The 18,616-nt window shown below is 39.0% G+C and overlaps 2 protein-coding genes across 3 annotated transcripts in view; one reads left to right on the plus strand and one right to left on the minus strand.

Moving 5' to 3' along the window:
- Positions 1 to 7,535, plus strand: part of macf1b (microtubule actin crosslinking factor 1b) — a 45,445-nt gene extending 37,910 nt beyond the window's left edge. For both annotated transcript variants that reach the window (XM_010768735.1, XM_010768734.1), the window contains exons 31-40: positions 793 to 981; positions 1,531 to 1,645; positions 1,779 to 1,945; positions 2,032 to 2,194; positions 2,854 to 3,008; positions 3,102 to 3,176; positions 3,273 to 3,390; positions 4,467 to 4,612; positions 5,387 to 5,507; positions 5,633 to 7,535. In XM_010768735.1, coding sequence (XP_010767037.1) covers positions 793 to 981; positions 1,531 to 1,645; positions 1,779 to 1,945; positions 2,032 to 2,194; positions 2,854 to 3,008; positions 3,102 to 3,176; positions 3,273 to 3,390; positions 4,467 to 4,612; positions 5,387 to 5,507; positions 5,633 to 5,658 — 1,275 coding nt within the window. In that variant the 3' untranslated portion in view covers positions 5,659 to 7,535. The remainder of the gene's footprint in view (positions 1 to 792; positions 982 to 1,530; positions 1,646 to 1,778; positions 1,946 to 2,031; positions 2,195 to 2,853; positions 3,009 to 3,101; positions 3,177 to 3,272; positions 3,391 to 4,466; positions 4,613 to 5,386; positions 5,508 to 5,632) is intronic.
- A 6,542-nt stretch (positions 7,536 to 14,077) lies between these two features.
- Positions 14,078 to 18,616, minus strand: slc52a3-2b (solute carrier family 52 member 3-2b). Its single transcript, XM_010768736.1, has 4 exons — positions 18,453 to 18,616; positions 16,070 to 17,149; positions 15,406 to 15,529; positions 14,078 to 14,746 (listed from the first exon to the last, which is right to left on the minus strand). Exons 2-4 carry the CDS (start codon positions 17,101 to 17,103, stop codon positions 14,534 to 14,536), a joined length of 1,371 nt encoding a protein of 456 aa, XP_010767038.1. The 5' UTR covers positions 17,104 to 17,149; positions 18,453 to 18,616; the 3' UTR covers positions 14,078 to 14,533.

Consider the following 18,616-nt stretch of genomic DNA (forward strand, 5'->3'; position numbering starts at 1 on the left):
ATCCTTGATTATGCGATTAAACATGCAGGGTTTTTATGTGATTTTATGCGGTGAAATTGAGGGAAGTTGCGAAATATGCGGAAAGTAGCGAAATATGCAAAATATGCAAGGAAAAAGAATATCAATTTTTTAAAATATTGGGCTGTCTTACACACACACACACACACACACACACACACACACACACACACTTCTCCGCCTCATTCTGTTTTAATTTACTCGTTCGTTATCTGACCAGCTTCAATCTTGTAGGCTACTCACTTCGTTTCTTGTAGCGCTCGAAAAGGTTTTGGAGGTTGATGCTCACCGTCGATTTTCTCTTATGCTCCAACCAATATACAGTCTATGGCTCCAACACACAGTTGCACGGGGTGCAGAATAGTTTCCCCCCACTTTTTGTTCGGTCTTTAGTAGAAATGTTCGTCGGTAAATGAGATGGATTAGATTTTTTTCGTCTTGGTGTTTTCTCTATCGTTTGAGCTCCACACGTTCACTCTATACAGTGTTGTTTACATTTTGTGATGCGCGAGCTGATGACGTCACGTCAAGACGAGTTAACTTTTTTTCTTCTCAATTTTGTGTGGAAAAATGCGGGGATTAATGCGGCCTTTTGATAAATATGCGGCCTTTTAAAAATCTGCGCCATTTTGCTGATTATGCGGTAAATTCTGCGATCGCAGAATCACGTTTTTCTGGAGGGTCTATAGGTCCACTTTAATATCTTAATTTGAAAACAGTGCCTTTGAGAGTCTGAACGGATCTAGTGTAACTCCTCCATGTCTTCTGAATCAGGTTCAGACCTGGGCTCAGCAGCAGGGCCAGAAGATCCAGGCCACTCTGTCAGCGCTGCAGGCAGAAAGAGAGGAGCTGCAGAGGCTGCTGGACTGGATCTCCTCCGCAGAGGAAGCCCTCACCCTCAGAGACCAAGAGCCTCCGCCTGAGACATGCCAGCAAAACCAAGAACTGATCGAGCAGCATGTGGTACGATATGAATATAAAACTGATGTGATTTCTATAACATTGTACATTTCATTATGCCACACCCTGTTGAGAGAACTTCCGAATCAGAATCAGAATACCTTTATTAGTCCCACAGAGGGGGGATTTACGTTGTTACAGCAGAAAAAGAGCCACAGACAGCTTAATGTCACATATTACATATGTTACATGCATTAAAAATTAATAAAACTAAACAAAAAGTTATGATATAATAAAAGATATAATACAAATAAAAAGTTACACAAAATACACATCCTGTAACAGATCTTAGGATTTAGCAGCCAGGTATATCTTGCACAGTTATTAACGGCATATATATATTGCACAATAGCACATATTGCACATAGTTGGTTGGTATTTAACAGCAAGGGGTGTTATAGAGTCCGTGTTGTTGTGTGTTAGGGGTTTTATACTGGGAGAAAACAGAGCTGTGCTGGTTGCATAGTCTGACCGCTGCAGGAAGGAAGGACCAGAAGGGGTCCGGAAGCATCTTTGATGTACCACGTTATCACTGATCCTTCATCTCTGCAGGTTTTCATGGAGGAGTTGAATAAGAAGTTCCCAGAGGTTGAACATGCCACAAAGGCCTGTAAACACAAGAGCATTACCAAACTGCAGATTTCCCCCAGCAAACGACCAATCACAAGTAAGCCTAATAAAGAAAACGTTATGTTTACATTCTGCAATATAAAGCCGTTACTTTCTTTATCTCCCTGCCATTGAAATGAGTTGCCTGAGCAACGAAACTCAGACTCTCATGTTGCTTTTTCTCCATCCAGAGAGGAGGAGCACTCTGAAGCTGCAGCCTGTCGTACCGATCCCCCTGGAGCACCTGGACCCCCATACCCCAGAGCTCAGTCAGCTGGTTGGTCAGTGGCAGAAACTGTGGCTACTGGCTGTGGCCCGACAAAACCGCCTGGAGCAACAACAACAAACTCTCAAAGAGGTTATTGTAGTTATAATGTACACATTATAGTAAAGGAAAACTACTTTGAATTTCATTTCTCTAAAAAAAAATTTAATTCTTGACAGATGGAAGAATTTGCGAACTTTGACTTCAATATTTGGCGAAAGCGCTACATGCTGTGGATCAGTCATCTGAAGTCACGGATCTTAGACGTGTTCCGCAGCATCGACCGGGACGAGGACGGACGCATCAGCCAGAAGGAGTTTGCTGATTACGTCCTTAACTCTAGTAAGACTCATTGTAATACATCAGTACAGTACACTGCAGTGTTTTGACCCATGAAGTTAACATAACATTCAAAAATACATTAGTTTAAAAAGTGATAGCGTGCTGACACATGAACGAAAGAAAAAAAAGGAATGCCATTCAAGTCAATATTAAATTAACACATTAATCCAAGAATAAGTCTATTAAATAAATAAATATGGCAGAAATATATAAATACATGCAAATACAAATATTTAAAGGAGTCCATTGAAAACTTTTGTTTTTGTATAAACATAAAAGAAAAATGTTTAGGATGTTTCCAAAAGTCTACTTGGAGTACCTTTCTCCCATGATTCCACATTTAATAATTATTATTATATTTTCTTACTGATTTATTACATTTTTGTTGTATTTATTTCCTCATTTGTATATTTCAGGATTTTGTTCATTGTCCTAGTTATTCATTGTATAGACATATTTTGTATCTATATTTTTGATATAATACTGATTTAAACGGCATTTAACAGTATTCCAGCCTATTAACATTATTTAATAAGAACATTCTGAGTTTTTTAATAATTCTGTTACAAAGGATTTTTTTTTTTTATACTAGCAGTGTTATAGTCAAATGTTGCTTTAACATATCTACGTAATACAATAATCTCCTCCTCCACATGTAGAATTTCCCACCAACTCTCTGGAGATGCACGCAGTGGCACACATCTTCGACGTGAACAGTGACGGCTTCATTGACTACTATGAGTTTGTGAGTGCGCTTCACCCGAGCAGAGATCCCTACAGGAGAACACTAGATGCAGATCAAATCAATGAAGAGGTATGAACAATTTAAACACAAGAAAACACAAACATTCACGTGATTTATTACAGTGTTTTATTTATTGTGGCACTGTACTTTTGCCCTCTTTAGGTGAGTCGACAGGTATCACAGTGTAACTGTCCAAAGAGATTCCAAGTGGAGCAAATAAGTGCCAATAGATACAGGGTGAGTATTTTCTAAAGCACAATGATTCAAATACATGAGATGCTAGGCCCACAACTGCTTCCAAAACGGTAACTAACAATATGTTTTCATTTGCAGTTTGGAGAATCCCAACAGTTGCGGATGGTTCGTATCCTGCGTAGCACACTGATGGTCAGGGTGGGAGGGGGCTGGACGGCTCTAGATGAGTTCCTGGTCAAGAATGACCCCTGCAGAGGTCAGTACACCACTCAATTCAATTCAATAGCTTCATTAGCATGACCATAATTACATACAGTTTTGCCAAAGCTCTGTACAGTTGCAACATCCATACACAAATACATTTGAAACAAGCTGCTAAATTGTGAATATAAACAAGAAAACATGTTTTTTCTTCCCAATCCAATTATTTTTGCAAACTATATTTCATATTATAATGCTATTTGACAAGTCGTCAGCACCTGGCTTGACTAAAAGTGATACTAACTGCTCCAATGGACGTCCCTCTGGGACGGAAAAGTAAAGCCACTGCTGAAAGGTCTTAACTTTGCAATCTTTTCAATGGCCAGTAGGGGGCGACATCACTGGTTACAAAAACAAATCTGATTGTATAGCAGTCATTGAAGACATGATTCACATGATTTACATGAAATATGTTCCTTATAAGTTTACTGTCTCGATAGCTGGTTTCAAGTGCTCTTCAATACAGCATGATGTTCATTTGGTAAATGATGGTCCTCTTTAGACTAAAACAGATGTTGAAGCAGGCCATGCTTTAGGACAGGGCCTCCTTGTAATTGACAAGTTTCTAATACCGCAAACTTAGAGTCAGAACAGAGGCGTAGCAGTGCATTTCCCCACCTATAGCTTTATCCTCTTATCCAAATATAGTCACTTCTTGCTACCAAAAACCAAGATGGTGATGGCAAAGTGCCAAACCTGAAGCCTCAAACAGCATTTAGGAAAACAAATGAGGGGCGGAACGGTAGCTACATCTACTTCTGTTACACAATCTATTCTCCACACATACAACAGATCATAACCTAAGACCTTTTTGGTATCAGATTATTTTTTTACAAATATATCAAGACATCCAGTTTTTGTCTTAGGTTGTTATTTTACGTTGGTGCCATGCTATTTTACAGTATAGTTGTAGAATATTTAGATGATTAGGGTACATAATAAAAACTGCTCAAACATGTCAGCGTGTTCCATGACGTCTATAGTTTATAGTTATAGTTTTTATAGAGAGGTTTTGATTTTGGAATGAGAGTGGCTGCATCCTGTTAAATCTCCCTGCTGTGTCGCCAACAGTGAAAGGCAGGACCAACCTGAAGATCAAGGAGAAGTACTTGTCTCCTGGAGGAAGCACTTCTAAGGGTTTGACTGTCAGCAGGTCCAACTCCAGCCTCAGCCTCTACAGCAGCGCCTCGGCCCCCACCAGCCCCCTGACACGCAAGGCAAGCCAAACGCTACGTCCTGTCATTTATCCAGCTCCTATATGTGGTATTTTGATATCAAAACATCACCTTCCTTCTGAGACATTGTTTTGACCATAAGCATACTTTTAATATTTATCATTGTAAGATTTGGGGACTTAACTAGCAAATGTACGGAAGCCCTGAGGCTGACAAATAAGTAAAAATATCGTACCGACTTATTAATACTTGTCTACATCGTTTTTTACCCTGTGTTTATGACTTAAAAACAGGTAAAAAAAATGTTGCTATGATAATCTTTATTAGTTACTTAAATGTTTTTTTTCATCTGTGGATCAGCCGGAAAAGTTTTGTCGGTTGAAAAAGAAATACTTAGACAGGAAACATTTTTAACTATGTTATTTTGTCATATATATAAAAAAGAGGTAGAACAATTGTTTTGCCACAACTATTTATCTAACTTCCCTAATTTAAACCTTTTTTTACCATATTTTCTTTCTTTCTTGCCTTTCAGGGCTTCCGTACAATGTGTGCTATTTATTTTATTTTTTTTGTCACTGTCCCCCTTTTTTGTTAAGTTATTGCATCTTGAAATATAAATACTTCTTTAGGTTTACATGTACAACCCACCTTCCTTTATTGCAGTTCTTTTTTATTGCAAAGTTTCAAGATGCACTATGAAATTGGATATAAAATAAAAACTAGATCAGTGGTGCGAACCTTTTTTGGGCATAGGCCCTTATATTCTGCCATTAAGACGTATAACCCTAACTAGTCTCACACGTCTTGCTTCAGGCGTTACTCCGCAGAAGTTTCTCAGGTGACCGCTGCGTCCGTCCCAGGAGCTCCATCGCTGCTCTGAGCCCCGATCTACAGTTTACTGCGCCAGGGGAGGACAATACACCCTCGCCAACAGGTCAGACAATCAATCACTTTGAAGGAAATGTGCTGCATCATCCATCTCGCAAATCTCAAATACAAAACAAATCTCACTGGATACAAAAAATGCTCTTCCTGTTTTCATTCTTGTGCTGCGTGTAGACGAAGCTGAGAGGTTACCCACATGATTACCTCCGCCTCCTGTGTATGCTGCACTGCTGAACACAAACACAGCCTTGGGGTCACAAACCGGAGTGATAAAGACATCCAAGGGCCAAAAACAGATGCATCAGCTCCAACTGAAACAGAGAAGGTTTGAGAAATCTGTTTGATGATCATGTGTGCTCTTTGTGGACAAAAATGAGGTCAGTCCGGATGCAAGACAAAGATTTGTTTTGTTCTTTGTTGCATTGCATACAGTAGTATCTGATTATTTAGAGAGTAGACATGGCGAAGTTCTGCATGGATGATTATTGCATGATAGCCAGGGCCTTGCTTTAATCAGATTCCTTTTATTTTTTTTGGTAATAATACTTGTCCGTGGGCAGTAATGGGATGTTAAAGTGGCATACTGTACAGGGACACATTTGTATGTAAAGGTTTTGTACTGCCGCTACTAGCGTCCAAAAACACATATACCAAAACTAAATAAATGAAGGGTAAATGATTCTGTCCTTCAACTTTGTGATATTGTTTTCATTCCATTGAGATTACATTGTTGGCAGGGCCACATTGGTTTTTTTGTCTTTTTTTTCTACACCACATTTTAAAAATAATTATGTATTTTGTATTGTTTTTTATTGTACGGATGTTTTCAACACTGGTGATGATGAAGAATGCACTGGAGTACGACAGGTCATCATTGTTTCGTAGAGATTATTTTTTCAGGATTGTTTTTGCCTTTGGATGTATTTGTATGGAACATTGCTGTGAACATGTAGAGGTGTTTTCTTTTATAACAGTCCTGGGAATGATTTTGTTTAGCACATTATTTTCATAAAAATGCACTTTTTTTCTGTGTCCTTCTGCTGTTTATGGGTTGTTTTGCTAAGCGGGGAATCTGGCATTTGTCATGGTTTAGATAAATCACTTTTCCTTAGAATGCAAGGAAGGTGATAAGTATGACTCCTTTTGTTTTCTCCATTCCATTCATTTGCTTTTTCATTTTTTTTTACCAAAAAATCTGTATATTTAATTTTTCTTTATTTCTGTCTTGGTTTTGTCAGATGTTCTCTGATTTGATTCCAGTCAGAAATCGTCAGATATTTCTTGATAGACGCTACATCTGTTTCCTTCAAGGTTTTACTCTTGAAGTTACCAATATTATGCATTTTCTTATCAAAAAATACTACTAATAATATGTTCCCTGAGTGAGAAAAAACTACCTGGCTTTGACTCCGGTTCTATTATAAAGAAGTTAATATTTCAGCAGTGTAACGTCACTGTATTTCTATGTGTACGTTTGTGATAAATCTACCTGAGGTCGAAGACATTCTTATTTACCTAATTGTATTTGGTCTATGCAGTTTGTCAAAAAGATTTTTTAAGTAAAACAAAAAAGTTTTTACATTATGAAGTACCTTTTCCTCTTGGCCTCGATGCGTCTGTTTTGGAGAAGTTGGACATTTGACTGTATGTAAAAACAACAATAACCAGATTTCACATGTGTCGCTATGCACCCTGATCTTTCTGTACTGTAAATGTTTCTATACCCAGCACTACTTCTAATGTCCAATTTAGGGAAACTGTAGATGAATGTCACTAATACTTTTATGTCAACTTGTATAAAAAATCTTTTTTGTAATAAGACAAAAAAATATTTGCCATGATTGGTCTTCTTTTTATTGGACAGATGTCCCAATAATCCAACTCTCGCAATTCAAAAAAACACAATTTATGTTCGATGGTTCAGTTTGGCTAACTAATATGCGTTGCTGGTGTTTCTTTATTTTCTTATTAATGCAATAAGTGAATTTTAAAGATCACATTTTATGCAAATTCCACTTTTCATGTATTTTCTACATCAATATGTGTCCCCTCTGTGTAAAGAGATTCTCTCCTTTTGTCCTGATCCATTTATATAAAAACCTGTCTGAAAATGAGCTGTCCAGATTTTGGCCACTTTGTGATGTCACAATGTATTTTTGGTTTGTGCATCCATAAGCCAGTAACCAACAAAGGTAACTACCACCCACCTGATCTCCTGAGCACCATCGTGTTTTTTAAACAAATCATCTCGTCATCATAGTTGGTTTAAATGTAAGTGTACAGTATACATGTTCCTCAGATTACTAATTTGTTCAAATGAAACATCAAGGTAAACTGTTGTTCCTTCATTCCACATGTATTTAGTTAAGGTAACTGTACACTTTAAAAGATAGGCCTTACCAATCACTTATAATTTAAGTTTATATTAAAAGAAACACTGGGAACAAAGCTTTTCTTTTGTTGTTGCGGAAAGCTGATAGCCAAAGATTATGTAATGATAGCAATAACCAAAACCACAAAGTTGCAGCTTCAAAACCAAAACAAGGGGCTAAAAGAAGCTACAACTCTTTACAGATAAGGGGAGCTGCTGAGGGAGGTAGTGTTTTGCACTGGGTTCGTCACAGATTCATACAATAGACATTTACATTTTATCAATTGTTATTCCAAAGATATTGATGATAACACTTTTAAATACATTTTTAATAGGAAGAGGATTCCGTTGCAAGAATTCTTCACCATAATAAGAATAAGGATAAAGGTCAGGTGTACATAGTCTTATGTTTGGTGTCTTATTTAAAGGTAAATTCTCTACGGTACAAATTCACTCCGTGGATCCTCGGCTCATGTTGCCCTCCGGTTGATGTCTAACAAGTGAATCTTTCAAACTCACTCTCAGCGTACTGGCAGTTCCAAAAACACAGACATATTTGTTCAAACACAGAGCTCAGCAGTTAGGGGAAAGAAAGCAGAGTATTGTACTTCTACACAAATATTCACCATGACTAACAGTTTTATCAAAACAACACTGTCCTGTGACTGGATGACAAGCTTGCTTACAAATACACTTAAGATGAAGCAATATCTTGGGGATAGATGAGATCATGCAATCAGTGGTTATAAAATGTACTTAACAGCAGACATGTTTCTGTGTGATTCGAACATTATGTGTATAATATAAAAATGCATAATAAATTAAAAGGGCCCTATTAAGATTGTTGGGGTTTACCTTTCCTGGAGTGTTCTGTATAAGCTTTTGTGCGTGTCTGCAAAGGCTAAAATGTCAGTTTCTCTCCCACACCCCCCCCCCCCCCCCCCTGCCTGAAACACCTCCATTGGAATCCTTCTACTCCTACTCAGGCTAGCCCTCCAACACATTGTACGTGATAGGCTAAGGGGCGGGACATCGGTTTACCAATCACAACAGAGCTTTTCAGCTAACCAGCAGACTGGGCTCTGTTTTCAAAACGGAGGGTGAAAAGAGGTGCTGCAGCACTGGCAGTATGAGAGAAATTAAGACCTTTTTGAACATTAAAGCATGCAGACATTCCACATTAGAGGCACAAAATACAAAGGTGAACTTGAAAATGACCATTATAGTGCCCGTTTAAATGGATAATGCAAACATCATGCTTTTAGAGCAGAGACTTTTTATGTAAACCAATCGCGTGACTGATCTCTGAGAGACACATTTGAATTCATTCAAACGGATAACTTTGCTTTAATGTGGTGTTTGAATCAAAACATTTCTGGGGCCAATTCTCAAACAACAAATCAGAATGTACTCATTAGTTCATGTAATTGTTTTGGTATTCACGTTGTTGGTTAGTCCCAATCAAGAAAAGCTCAAATCATATTTATTTACTGAATCAAAAGTGATTAACTTTACTGTCACAAGCCTGGAAAGAAATGTTATTATTCAGGAATGGAACATGTGGCACCGGTGGTGGGTGCAAGGGCACTTAAATGAAAAACCATGAAGTTGGTGCCAAACAGGGGTCATTCATCTGGGCTGGAATTCGAGCTGAACAAAAGCCAGACTGACCCTGACCAAACACCCACTCAGATATCACAGAAAGCTGTCCAAAGTCATCTTCTGGTTGGCTAAGCGGCCCCCACTTTCCTTCTAGAAAAATGGAGAGAACCTTCATTCTCATGTTGGTAGACTCATCAGTTTCCTTTTCTTTCTTGCAAACTTTTTCTACACTTCTTTCCTCCTCCATATATCCTTTCTGACATCCTCACTCCCTTCCTCCACCCACCCCTGCTGCGGAGGACATTGGTTCCCAAACTGGACCCCTGGCTCAGCCCTCTGCAGTCACATGACACAGCTTCAGAGATCCAGAGTTGTAGAGTACAAAGCCCCAGACTCAAAGTGCATGCATAGTCTACACACAGTTACATCAGAAGGCCACTGTGCCGTTGTCCCTCTGAATAGAGAAAGCCTCACGAGAGCTGCCTCTGCACGTCCTTTCACACAAACAGGTAAGTGGTATCTTGTCTAATTTAATATAATGAAAACAGGGGATTTTAAATGATGAGGATTTGAGACGTGTAAGCTTATAATGAGAATTTAGTGACTTGAATATTAAAGTAAAAATTGATCAATTTACAAACTTTGAGAAAAAAAACATTTTTACAACCAGATCTCGCAGGTTTCCACTGCATTTTTTACCTCGTCCTTAGCAACCATGGTCATCTTATACAACTCTATAAGATCAGCATTGTATCAACATTCCCTTCTTTCCACTATGCAATATGTATTTTAGATGCAACTTAAAATTAACATTCATTGATAGAAAAAGTCCAAATGTGAACTTCGTGCAGTTTCATTAGGGTCGTTTGATTATTATTGATTTAGGCGAAACTTAATTACATGCTAAATTCAATAGTCACCTTTTTCTTATCAAATAAAAGAGACCCTCTAGAGTAAAATACACTGTAAGCCAATTAATGTGTATTTTGCATTCTGCTATAAAACACGGATCCTCTCACATTCTCAGCCTTGACGAGGCAGTTCTCTATACTCGTTTATAGCTGACAACCTTGGCTAAAGGTATTGCTTTGACTGTCTTTAGATAATAATATAACAGAATAATGAAAGCTTGTGGAAAGGCATTCTGGAGCAAGTTTCAGATGTCTGATGCCACAGTCATTTGGTTTAAAGGTCCCATGGCATGGCCATTTCTACTGATCATAATTCCATTGTTGAGGTATACTAAAATAGATTTATATTGTGCAATTTTTCAAACTCACATTGGTTTTTCATACAGCATCTCTGTATGTGTATTCACTCTCTGTCCTAAACGGCTTGTTGGAGCTCCTGCCCCCCCCTCCCTAAGAGTCTAGTGTGCTCTTATTGGTCGGGACGTTGCGAGGCTCGCTGCTAAATGATCTGGCTTACTGGTGTGGTTTCCGGGTCGGCGATACAGCGGGACAGCGCGAAACTCATGAGCACACACAAACACTCACAGCCGAAGTAAAAACAATAAGTGTGGCTTGATATTGAGTAAGAAAAAGGTTTATAAACGCTGTGAAAATGGGTCTGCGGTGAGCATTTCTCCGCGATCACAACTCGTCTATTACCAGCTTTCAGGGAGCTCTATGCAAGTCAATGGGACTCCCTGTTAGTTGAAAATGTACGCTAAAGGTCCTGGTGCGTGAGGAGCTCCGCGGATTGGTCCATTTTGGTTCTGGGAACCGCATGACGTCATGCGGTTCCCGGAAGAAACTAATGGAAAAAGTGAAATCTCCAACGAGGCGTTCTGGGTCAGCATAGACAGGTCTTTTCTGTGTTAGAGTTTTACTCCCTACAGGGTGTACTTTGAGGGTTTTTGACTCTGCAGACCGTTTACATGCAGAAAAACCTTCATAACACACAAGGGGACGGGTAATAACCAGAAAAGCATGACATGGGACCTTTATGTTTGACTTTTTTATTTTTTTCATATTTCGAGACACTGTACTTTGTAATTATTTGCATATTTTCGATATACTATACTGTAGTTTTTTTTTCATATTTTCGACATACTACAGTATACCAGGGGTATTCAACTAAAATGCAACGAGGTCCAGTTAGAGAAAACCTCCCCATGCAAAGGTCCGGAACATCAAAATGTCTAAGTTGCTTCATGAATTAGTGTGATATATATTGAAGTAGCCTGTAGCTTTATCGACGTCTGCATGTAATCAACAACTGACTGCCAATCAAATTGATTGGCAGTCAGTTGTTGATTACATGCAGACGTCGATAAAGCTACAGGCTACTTCAATATATATCACACTAATTCATGAAGCAACTTAGACATTTTNTGCGCTGCCATACCATTTTGGACTTCCCCCCCCCCCCAAATGGTCGATTGCATAACGGAAGGCGAGACGTGATCGTTCCTGGCCTTCTCACACAATATTCAATCATTCTCCGCATACTCCAATCCCATGACGGCCCATTAAAAAGCAGCGCGGGCTAGGATTTCCCCTCATGTGTTTTAAATTGAAATTACGGTCACAAAGTCTGCCATATGCGTGAATCAAGGAAGACAAGAAGCTTGGGGAAAGAGAGATATCGAAATAGTTGGACTGAAGGAGAGAAATAGAGAGGCAAGCAGAAAGATAAGAAGGAATCCCATTTTCTCACACGTTTCCTGTTGTGTCATCCTGCCACCCACATTTGTATTAGGCAGAATGTCCAAGTGTCTTTATCTCAGTGCATTTGTATAATTTCACAATACTTAAAGAGACTTATATATGACATTTATGAGAAGAAAAAAAAAATTATCTTGAAAGACTCCTCATATTTGAGCTAAATTATAATTCCAAGCAAGTCTGCTGCGTTTAAGCTTAGCACACCATAAGTCATAGAAGCCACGGGAAGAGATAAGGAACATAGGTGAAGTGTGAGACATCAGGACATGATGATGACCCCAGATGTTCTCTGAGGAACCATGGGATCTGAATCAGACTGACTGGCCATGAGTTCCTCATTCCTATTTCTCCCTGTGGAGAGGAGTAAGCACACACACACACGCACGCACGCACACACACACACACACACGCGCGCGCGCGCGCACACACACACACACACACACACACACACACACACACACACACACACACACACACACACACGCGCGCGCGCGCACACACACACACACACACACACACACACACACACACACACACACACACACGCGCGCGCGCGCGCGCACACACACACACACACACACACACACACACACACACACACACACACACACACACACACACATTGATGCACCTACATGGATAAGACACTGTCTCTGTGATTTAGTGTGAGGAGGATATGATGAAGACATGACTCTGTTGACCTGGGAAAACTCCCCAGAGACATACAGAATTCCTCCATCTAAAATGAGGTTGAGCAATTATCCAATATCAAGGTGAAAATGGTCCAGAAGTGTATGTTTATGTTCAGTATTACTTTATATTTAGGATATAAAGCGTTGTTTATTTTAAACAACATCCAAATCACATTTTTATTGAACCCATATATTTTCTTATGAGTTGTTTAACAAATGTGACTTGATCCAACACATTTGGATTCTTCCGAAACGTCCTAAAGATCAAACGTCTACTTCTACTACCACTAGAATCTTGTAGCTCGACTGCAGCTGAGATGTGCACTCCGCCTCAATTACCCATGAAGATGTTCTAATCATACAGCGACATCTAGTGGTAGTGTCAAAGTTGTGCAGGATCCCCACCGTACTACAAATCATATAAAGACTCCATGTATAGCTTCAAATATAAACCTTCTTATTTTACTATGTTATGCGAGACAGTATTTATAGGTGGTAAATAGGTGTAACCACACACCAATATTTCTTAATTGTTATGTATTATAAGTATAGTCACCTTTTCTCTCAATGGCAAACCAAAGAAAACCGAAAATACTTGTATATTTAAATTTGAATATATAAGTGTCTTCTCATGAATAAGAGACACCCACTGTTCAAATAAATAAGATGTTTTGACTTGACATTTCCTATAAAAATGCATATAGGTGTATACAAATGTGAAGTGTTGGTGTGTACATTCATTTGAGAATAAATAGACAATTATTTCGGAACATATTACCCTAAATATATATATATAGATATAGATAGATAGATATTTAACTTTACAGTTTTAATCCCTGAGTATACCAGTCCAAAAATGATTCATAGATATTATCAACTCGGAGATGAAGTCAAACCCTTTGCAATCATAAATCTATTGGAACATATTGCAATGTTTTTCTGAGTTTCCTGATCTGTTGTGTAATGCAACATTTTAATTAGTATATATTGAGACTCGATCTAAGTATGGGAAAATACTTGAATGGTTCTGTGTAGAAAAGGGGGAAAGAGGAATGGGTTACACTTTGTTGATTCCATTGAAGTGTCTTTATTCTTTTCTATTGTTTCATCTTACAATCCCCTCTTATCTTGTATACACATTTGCCCCTTTTCAACATCTTTCTTAATAATGTCACTTTAACCAAATACAATTAACATACATACATCAACCCCTCAACTCATGAGCATAAAGTCTTCTTCTCCAGCCAACTGAAGATAAAGTGAATTTTTATAATGATATGCAAAATAATGCAGCAATAAAACACGTGTTTTATTTGGTATTGTTGAACAGGTTCTCCATACAAGTAACAAATACAGTACAAAGCATGTACACCAAAAACAAGTACACATCTTTTAGAGTGTCAATCTAAGGCACATTTTAAAACCAACACTACCATAAGTTATACTTTTACATCATAAAAACAATTCAAGTAAACTAGCTTTAAACCTCTGAATTGAGAAGGAGTTGTAATACGCTCAGCAACAATATGGTTTTCTGTGATGATACATTTATATTGTAATTTCAGCTTAATGCTTAGGTTACTCCATAAGTCAATAAATATTGTTTTTGAAAAATAAATCTACCATATAGCGACACTGATCAGAGTAAATTAGTTAAATGGCATCAGGGAGTGATACTGCTCAGTGCATCTACAATAAGCGCAAATGATTCTTCAGTGTTTAACTTAAACATATTTTTTCACTACATTGGACACTTGGTGTTGCAAGCATCACCTGACCTAAAAAGGCCATAGACACTGACCAATGGGAACATGGATACAGCACCAAGCATGGAGCCCAGCTGCACCACTGCTCCACACCACACGAGGGCGCTGTGGCCCTCGTCCCTGAGAATCACCCCGATGGTGACCTTCACGTAGGAGAGCGACAGGACGAAGAGGATCCAGGCCAACACCTGCAACACAGGTATCACTGTATCAATATAACACATTACAACAATCTCAAACCCAAAACATGTTCTTGTAGCTATTGTAGCCTTCAGTCTACTCTGTTTTATTGTGAATAACTTTGTATTTGTTAGGAACAACTAATAAAACTTAGTTTAAAAAATATCTAGCATAGGACATTCTGATTTTATAGGCCACAAGCCCAACCATACGTCTTTTTAAAAGCTACTATACTAAACTATAGTTTTTGGACACTGATTACTGAAATTGGTTCTTAAAAAGCCATGCTAAGACATGTCAATTTGTACCCTGTTCACTTGCTGTTGCTTTTTCACCTTAAATAGTGTGTAAGGCTATCAACCTGATAGCAGTAACATAGCCATCAAAAGCAAATACAGTGTGCAACAAATTACTGTTCAATTGGCAAACAAGTTTTGACAGTTTTGTCTTAATCAGCTCAAACAAGGTTGAGTAATTCTGCAAATAACAAAGCACTTCAAGTTGTTTGAGAACTGACCATGCATGTGATTATGACAGGCATAATGTACTTTCATACTTTTATTAGGTGTAGCACTTACAAGACAGAACAAGACATCCACATTTAACAGCTATTAGGTGACATATTTCACATCTTTTATGTGAATTTCATTAGAAATAATAATCCTACTATAACTGCAGTTCCAGAGGCACTGTGGACCAGCAAGGGGCAAGGGCTAAGAGCAGCCATGGCCATGTTGTAGGCGCCGAATCCTGTCCCAAACATGGTCAAGAAACCCATGAAGAAGAGAGATCTGGAAACAAAAAATGAATACATGGTAAAACTGAGTTGTTGTTTTTTACACTGATCCACTTTGCTTCATAAGCTATAAGCTTAACAAACTCTAGTGACCTGTAGGAGCAACGTGTTCAAACTATGATAAATGGAAGAAATCAGGTGACGTAGTATTAAGTTCAACAAAGTCTGCAGAGGAATGGACAAACCAAGGAGGTTCTCCCTTGTCCTGTATCAAGCTAAACTTCAATACAACCAAACTTATTTAAACCACAACCATGACATTTTACAAAAACGTATCAATTAGATTTGTGTGTATTAGCCAAAACTAATATAGTAGTTTTGTTTTGATTCACAAAGTAATGTCTAATAGGCTACCCGGCACGTTGAAAAATTATGCTAAAAGTGTTCCCAGTGCATTGATAACTAGTAGGCATTTTCAATTATGACTGAGTTGTATTTATTTAAATGCAATGTTACTGGAGGAGACATACAAATCTCAGCCTCTATATAAAATACAAATTTTAGGTAACAAGATGGTTCTAGTAATTATTCTTACCTAATCGGCAAAAACATGGCAATGAAGCAGGCCACTGGATTGGCTACAGCTGCCATTGTGGCAGCTAGATGGTAGGCTTTGTTCCCGTAAGGCAGACAGGAGTAGGACTGGACTGAGGGAAGGATTGCATTGGTCAGAGCATTGACCCACGCTAGTACAACAAAGATGAACACCACCTCCAGATTGCTATACGTCCCCTTCCCAAAAGAGCTCTTGGCTTCCCTTTTGGATTCCAGGTGGCTGATCATAGGCTTCTGCTCTGGTGTCTGGGCGTGCAGAGACAACCCTTGCTCTCTCTTGCCAGGAGCCAGATCCCCACTGAAGTACAAGTCATTCTTTCTCTCTCGAGCCACAGATGGGTGATGGTTGAGTAGGATGAAGGCTACCAGGGAGACAACCATCATGACACTGAGGAACACGAAGAACACCTGGGCTGAGAATCGAGCTGGCTGGTAGATGGCCTGCAGTTCTCCACTGCCAACCATAGTAGCATTATCAGCCGTTTGATTGGCTACCACAGCCAAAGTGGCATTCTGACAGTGGACTAACCCAACACCTTGAATGAGAGCCACCAGTGCAGGCACCAGCCCACTGAGGCCTTCACCTACGAAGTACGTAGTGAGGTACTGTGGACGCAGTCGCATCATGAAAGGCAGAAATGTTACAGAGGAGGTGCAGTCCACCACAGAGAGCAAGAAGGTTAACACCAGCAGGGGCACACTGTGCAAAGAGCCCCCTATTGTCATTGTCTGCCTCCAAAAGAAAGCCAGCAGGAATGTAGCAACGATCCCCAACCCTACAATGCAGTAGATGACTGGACGCTCATCTAGCACCCCTGGGCGGAAGCGGTGCATCAGAGTGATGAAGAGGGGACCTATGTTGGCCATCTGGATGAGGACTGTGAGGTACGATGGCAGATACCATCCCTCTGGGATCTCTGTTACGACCAGAGGCAGCTCCACCCACATCCCGTTGATGGCCACCCAGGAGCCCATGCCGAACAGGCACGCCAGTACGTGAGTCAGCAGCGACATAATGGAGCCTGGAATGAGGTCAATCAGGAAATGCGGATCTCGCAATCTAAAAACCGACACAAAATAGGACAGTTTATTAGTACACTGCAAATCTTCAATAAAATGGAAATAGTGAAATACCCATGTTTTTATTGAGATAATATTTTATTAAAATTGGAATATCAGCCTTTTATTTTCAAAAACTCTATGAATGTGTTAAAAAATGTTAATACATTATTTGTCTGTGCTAAACTTCGAGTAACAAGACATTTCAACTTTTCCCCGAATAGTTGTAGTGTTTAACATTGTAAAATGTGTCTTGGAATTGTAGTTATTGCATATTTTCCTCATATTGTGCAGCTCTATCAAACACACAAACTAAAGCAGCTTACCCCCATGTTAGCAAGTTCAACCTGCTAATATGCTAATGATAATAACATTTGAATGAAGGTGTTTATCTGTAATGTTTACCATGTTTACCACTTTATTGTTAAGCCATCTTGTATTTAACATGTTAGCATGCTAACAACAACTTTCACAGCCATCCATCCAATAATAGTTTGAGTGTTTTTAGTCTGGACCTATTGCTAACTGTGCCATCCCTAGGGACAAAAAGCTAGCAAAGATTAAAAGTGTTTCAGGATTAGTGTTTTTCTAACACATTATATCAAACATATTTAAATTAAGTTTCAGTAAATACACCATAGCAGGGCTAATAGTGTTACATAGTGTTGCTGAGTACGACCTTCCAAGTGTCCCTGTTTTCTGCCTCTCGAAGCGATGCCTGACCTTTCACACACTGACACACTGCTACAATAAAAAGACCCATGTGGTTGGGACATAAACAGACACGTCAAAGGCATATCAATGTGAAGCAATGTAATACAACTACATCCCAAGTGCTATTGTGAAGGACTTGCTCCACTCAAACCATAATCAAATTGTAAACGTTCATTCATACTACACCGACACATTTGGCTGCTATTACTATTTTATTGCAGATATTGTGTTTTTATAGAGAAGTGTCAAATAACAGTTTTAATGTCTAATAGACCTCACGTCCAAGGTTTAATAGAAAAATGTAAGAACAAGACTTCCTTTATTTGATCTGTAGGCCTATCCTAAATATTGTTGAACCAATGAAGAAGTGCTGACTACGTGAGGTAAACATGATCAAACTGTGTCCTGCTTTTAAATATTTGTATATTTGTAAAACCCTTGTCCTTTTTCATCCTTTTCAGTTTAGCATATGGAGGAAGAGATAAGCTATCTAGTCCTAGGATAACCAGGAAATCCAACAACCCATATTACCTTCATACATACAGGTCATCTTCCTCATTTCTACAAGGTCTCAGACTATCTCATCTTACCTTGTTCAAACCATAGCCAGAAAGCTCTTCTATTCCCTCTTTCCTCTCAAAAACCGTCACTCCATTGTGATAATTCCTTTAACACATCAGCCGCAAGTCCCCCTATTCTCCTCCACACACACAACATTCACAGGCTTACATTCTGCTTCCCTGTTTCTGCTGCG

The sequence above is a fragment of the Notothenia coriiceps genome, unplaced genomic scaffold (genome assembly GCF_000735185.1).
Source record: "Notothenia coriiceps isolate Sejong01 unplaced genomic scaffold, NC01 NC01_scaffold00005972, whole genome shotgun sequence".
In the NCBI taxonomy this organism is placed as follows: Eukaryota; Metazoa; Chordata; class Actinopteri; order Perciformes; family Nototheniidae; genus Notothenia; species Notothenia coriiceps.

Excerpts from the sequence above, each read along its gene's own strand:
- slc52a3-2b (XM_010768736.1), bottom strand. The coding sequence starts at position 17,103 with ATGTCGCTGCTGACTCACGTACTGGCGTGCCTGTTCGGCATGGGCTCC. Across the intron at positions 15,530-16,069 it reads GCCATGTTTTTGCCGATTAG|ATCTCTCTTCTTCATGGGTT; the intron begins GTAAGAATAATT and ends TTTTGTTTCCAG. Across the intron at positions 14,747-15,405 it reads CCTCTGGAACTGCAGTTATA|GTGTTGGCCTGGATCCTCTT; the intron begins GTAGGATTATTA and ends CCTGTGTTGCAG.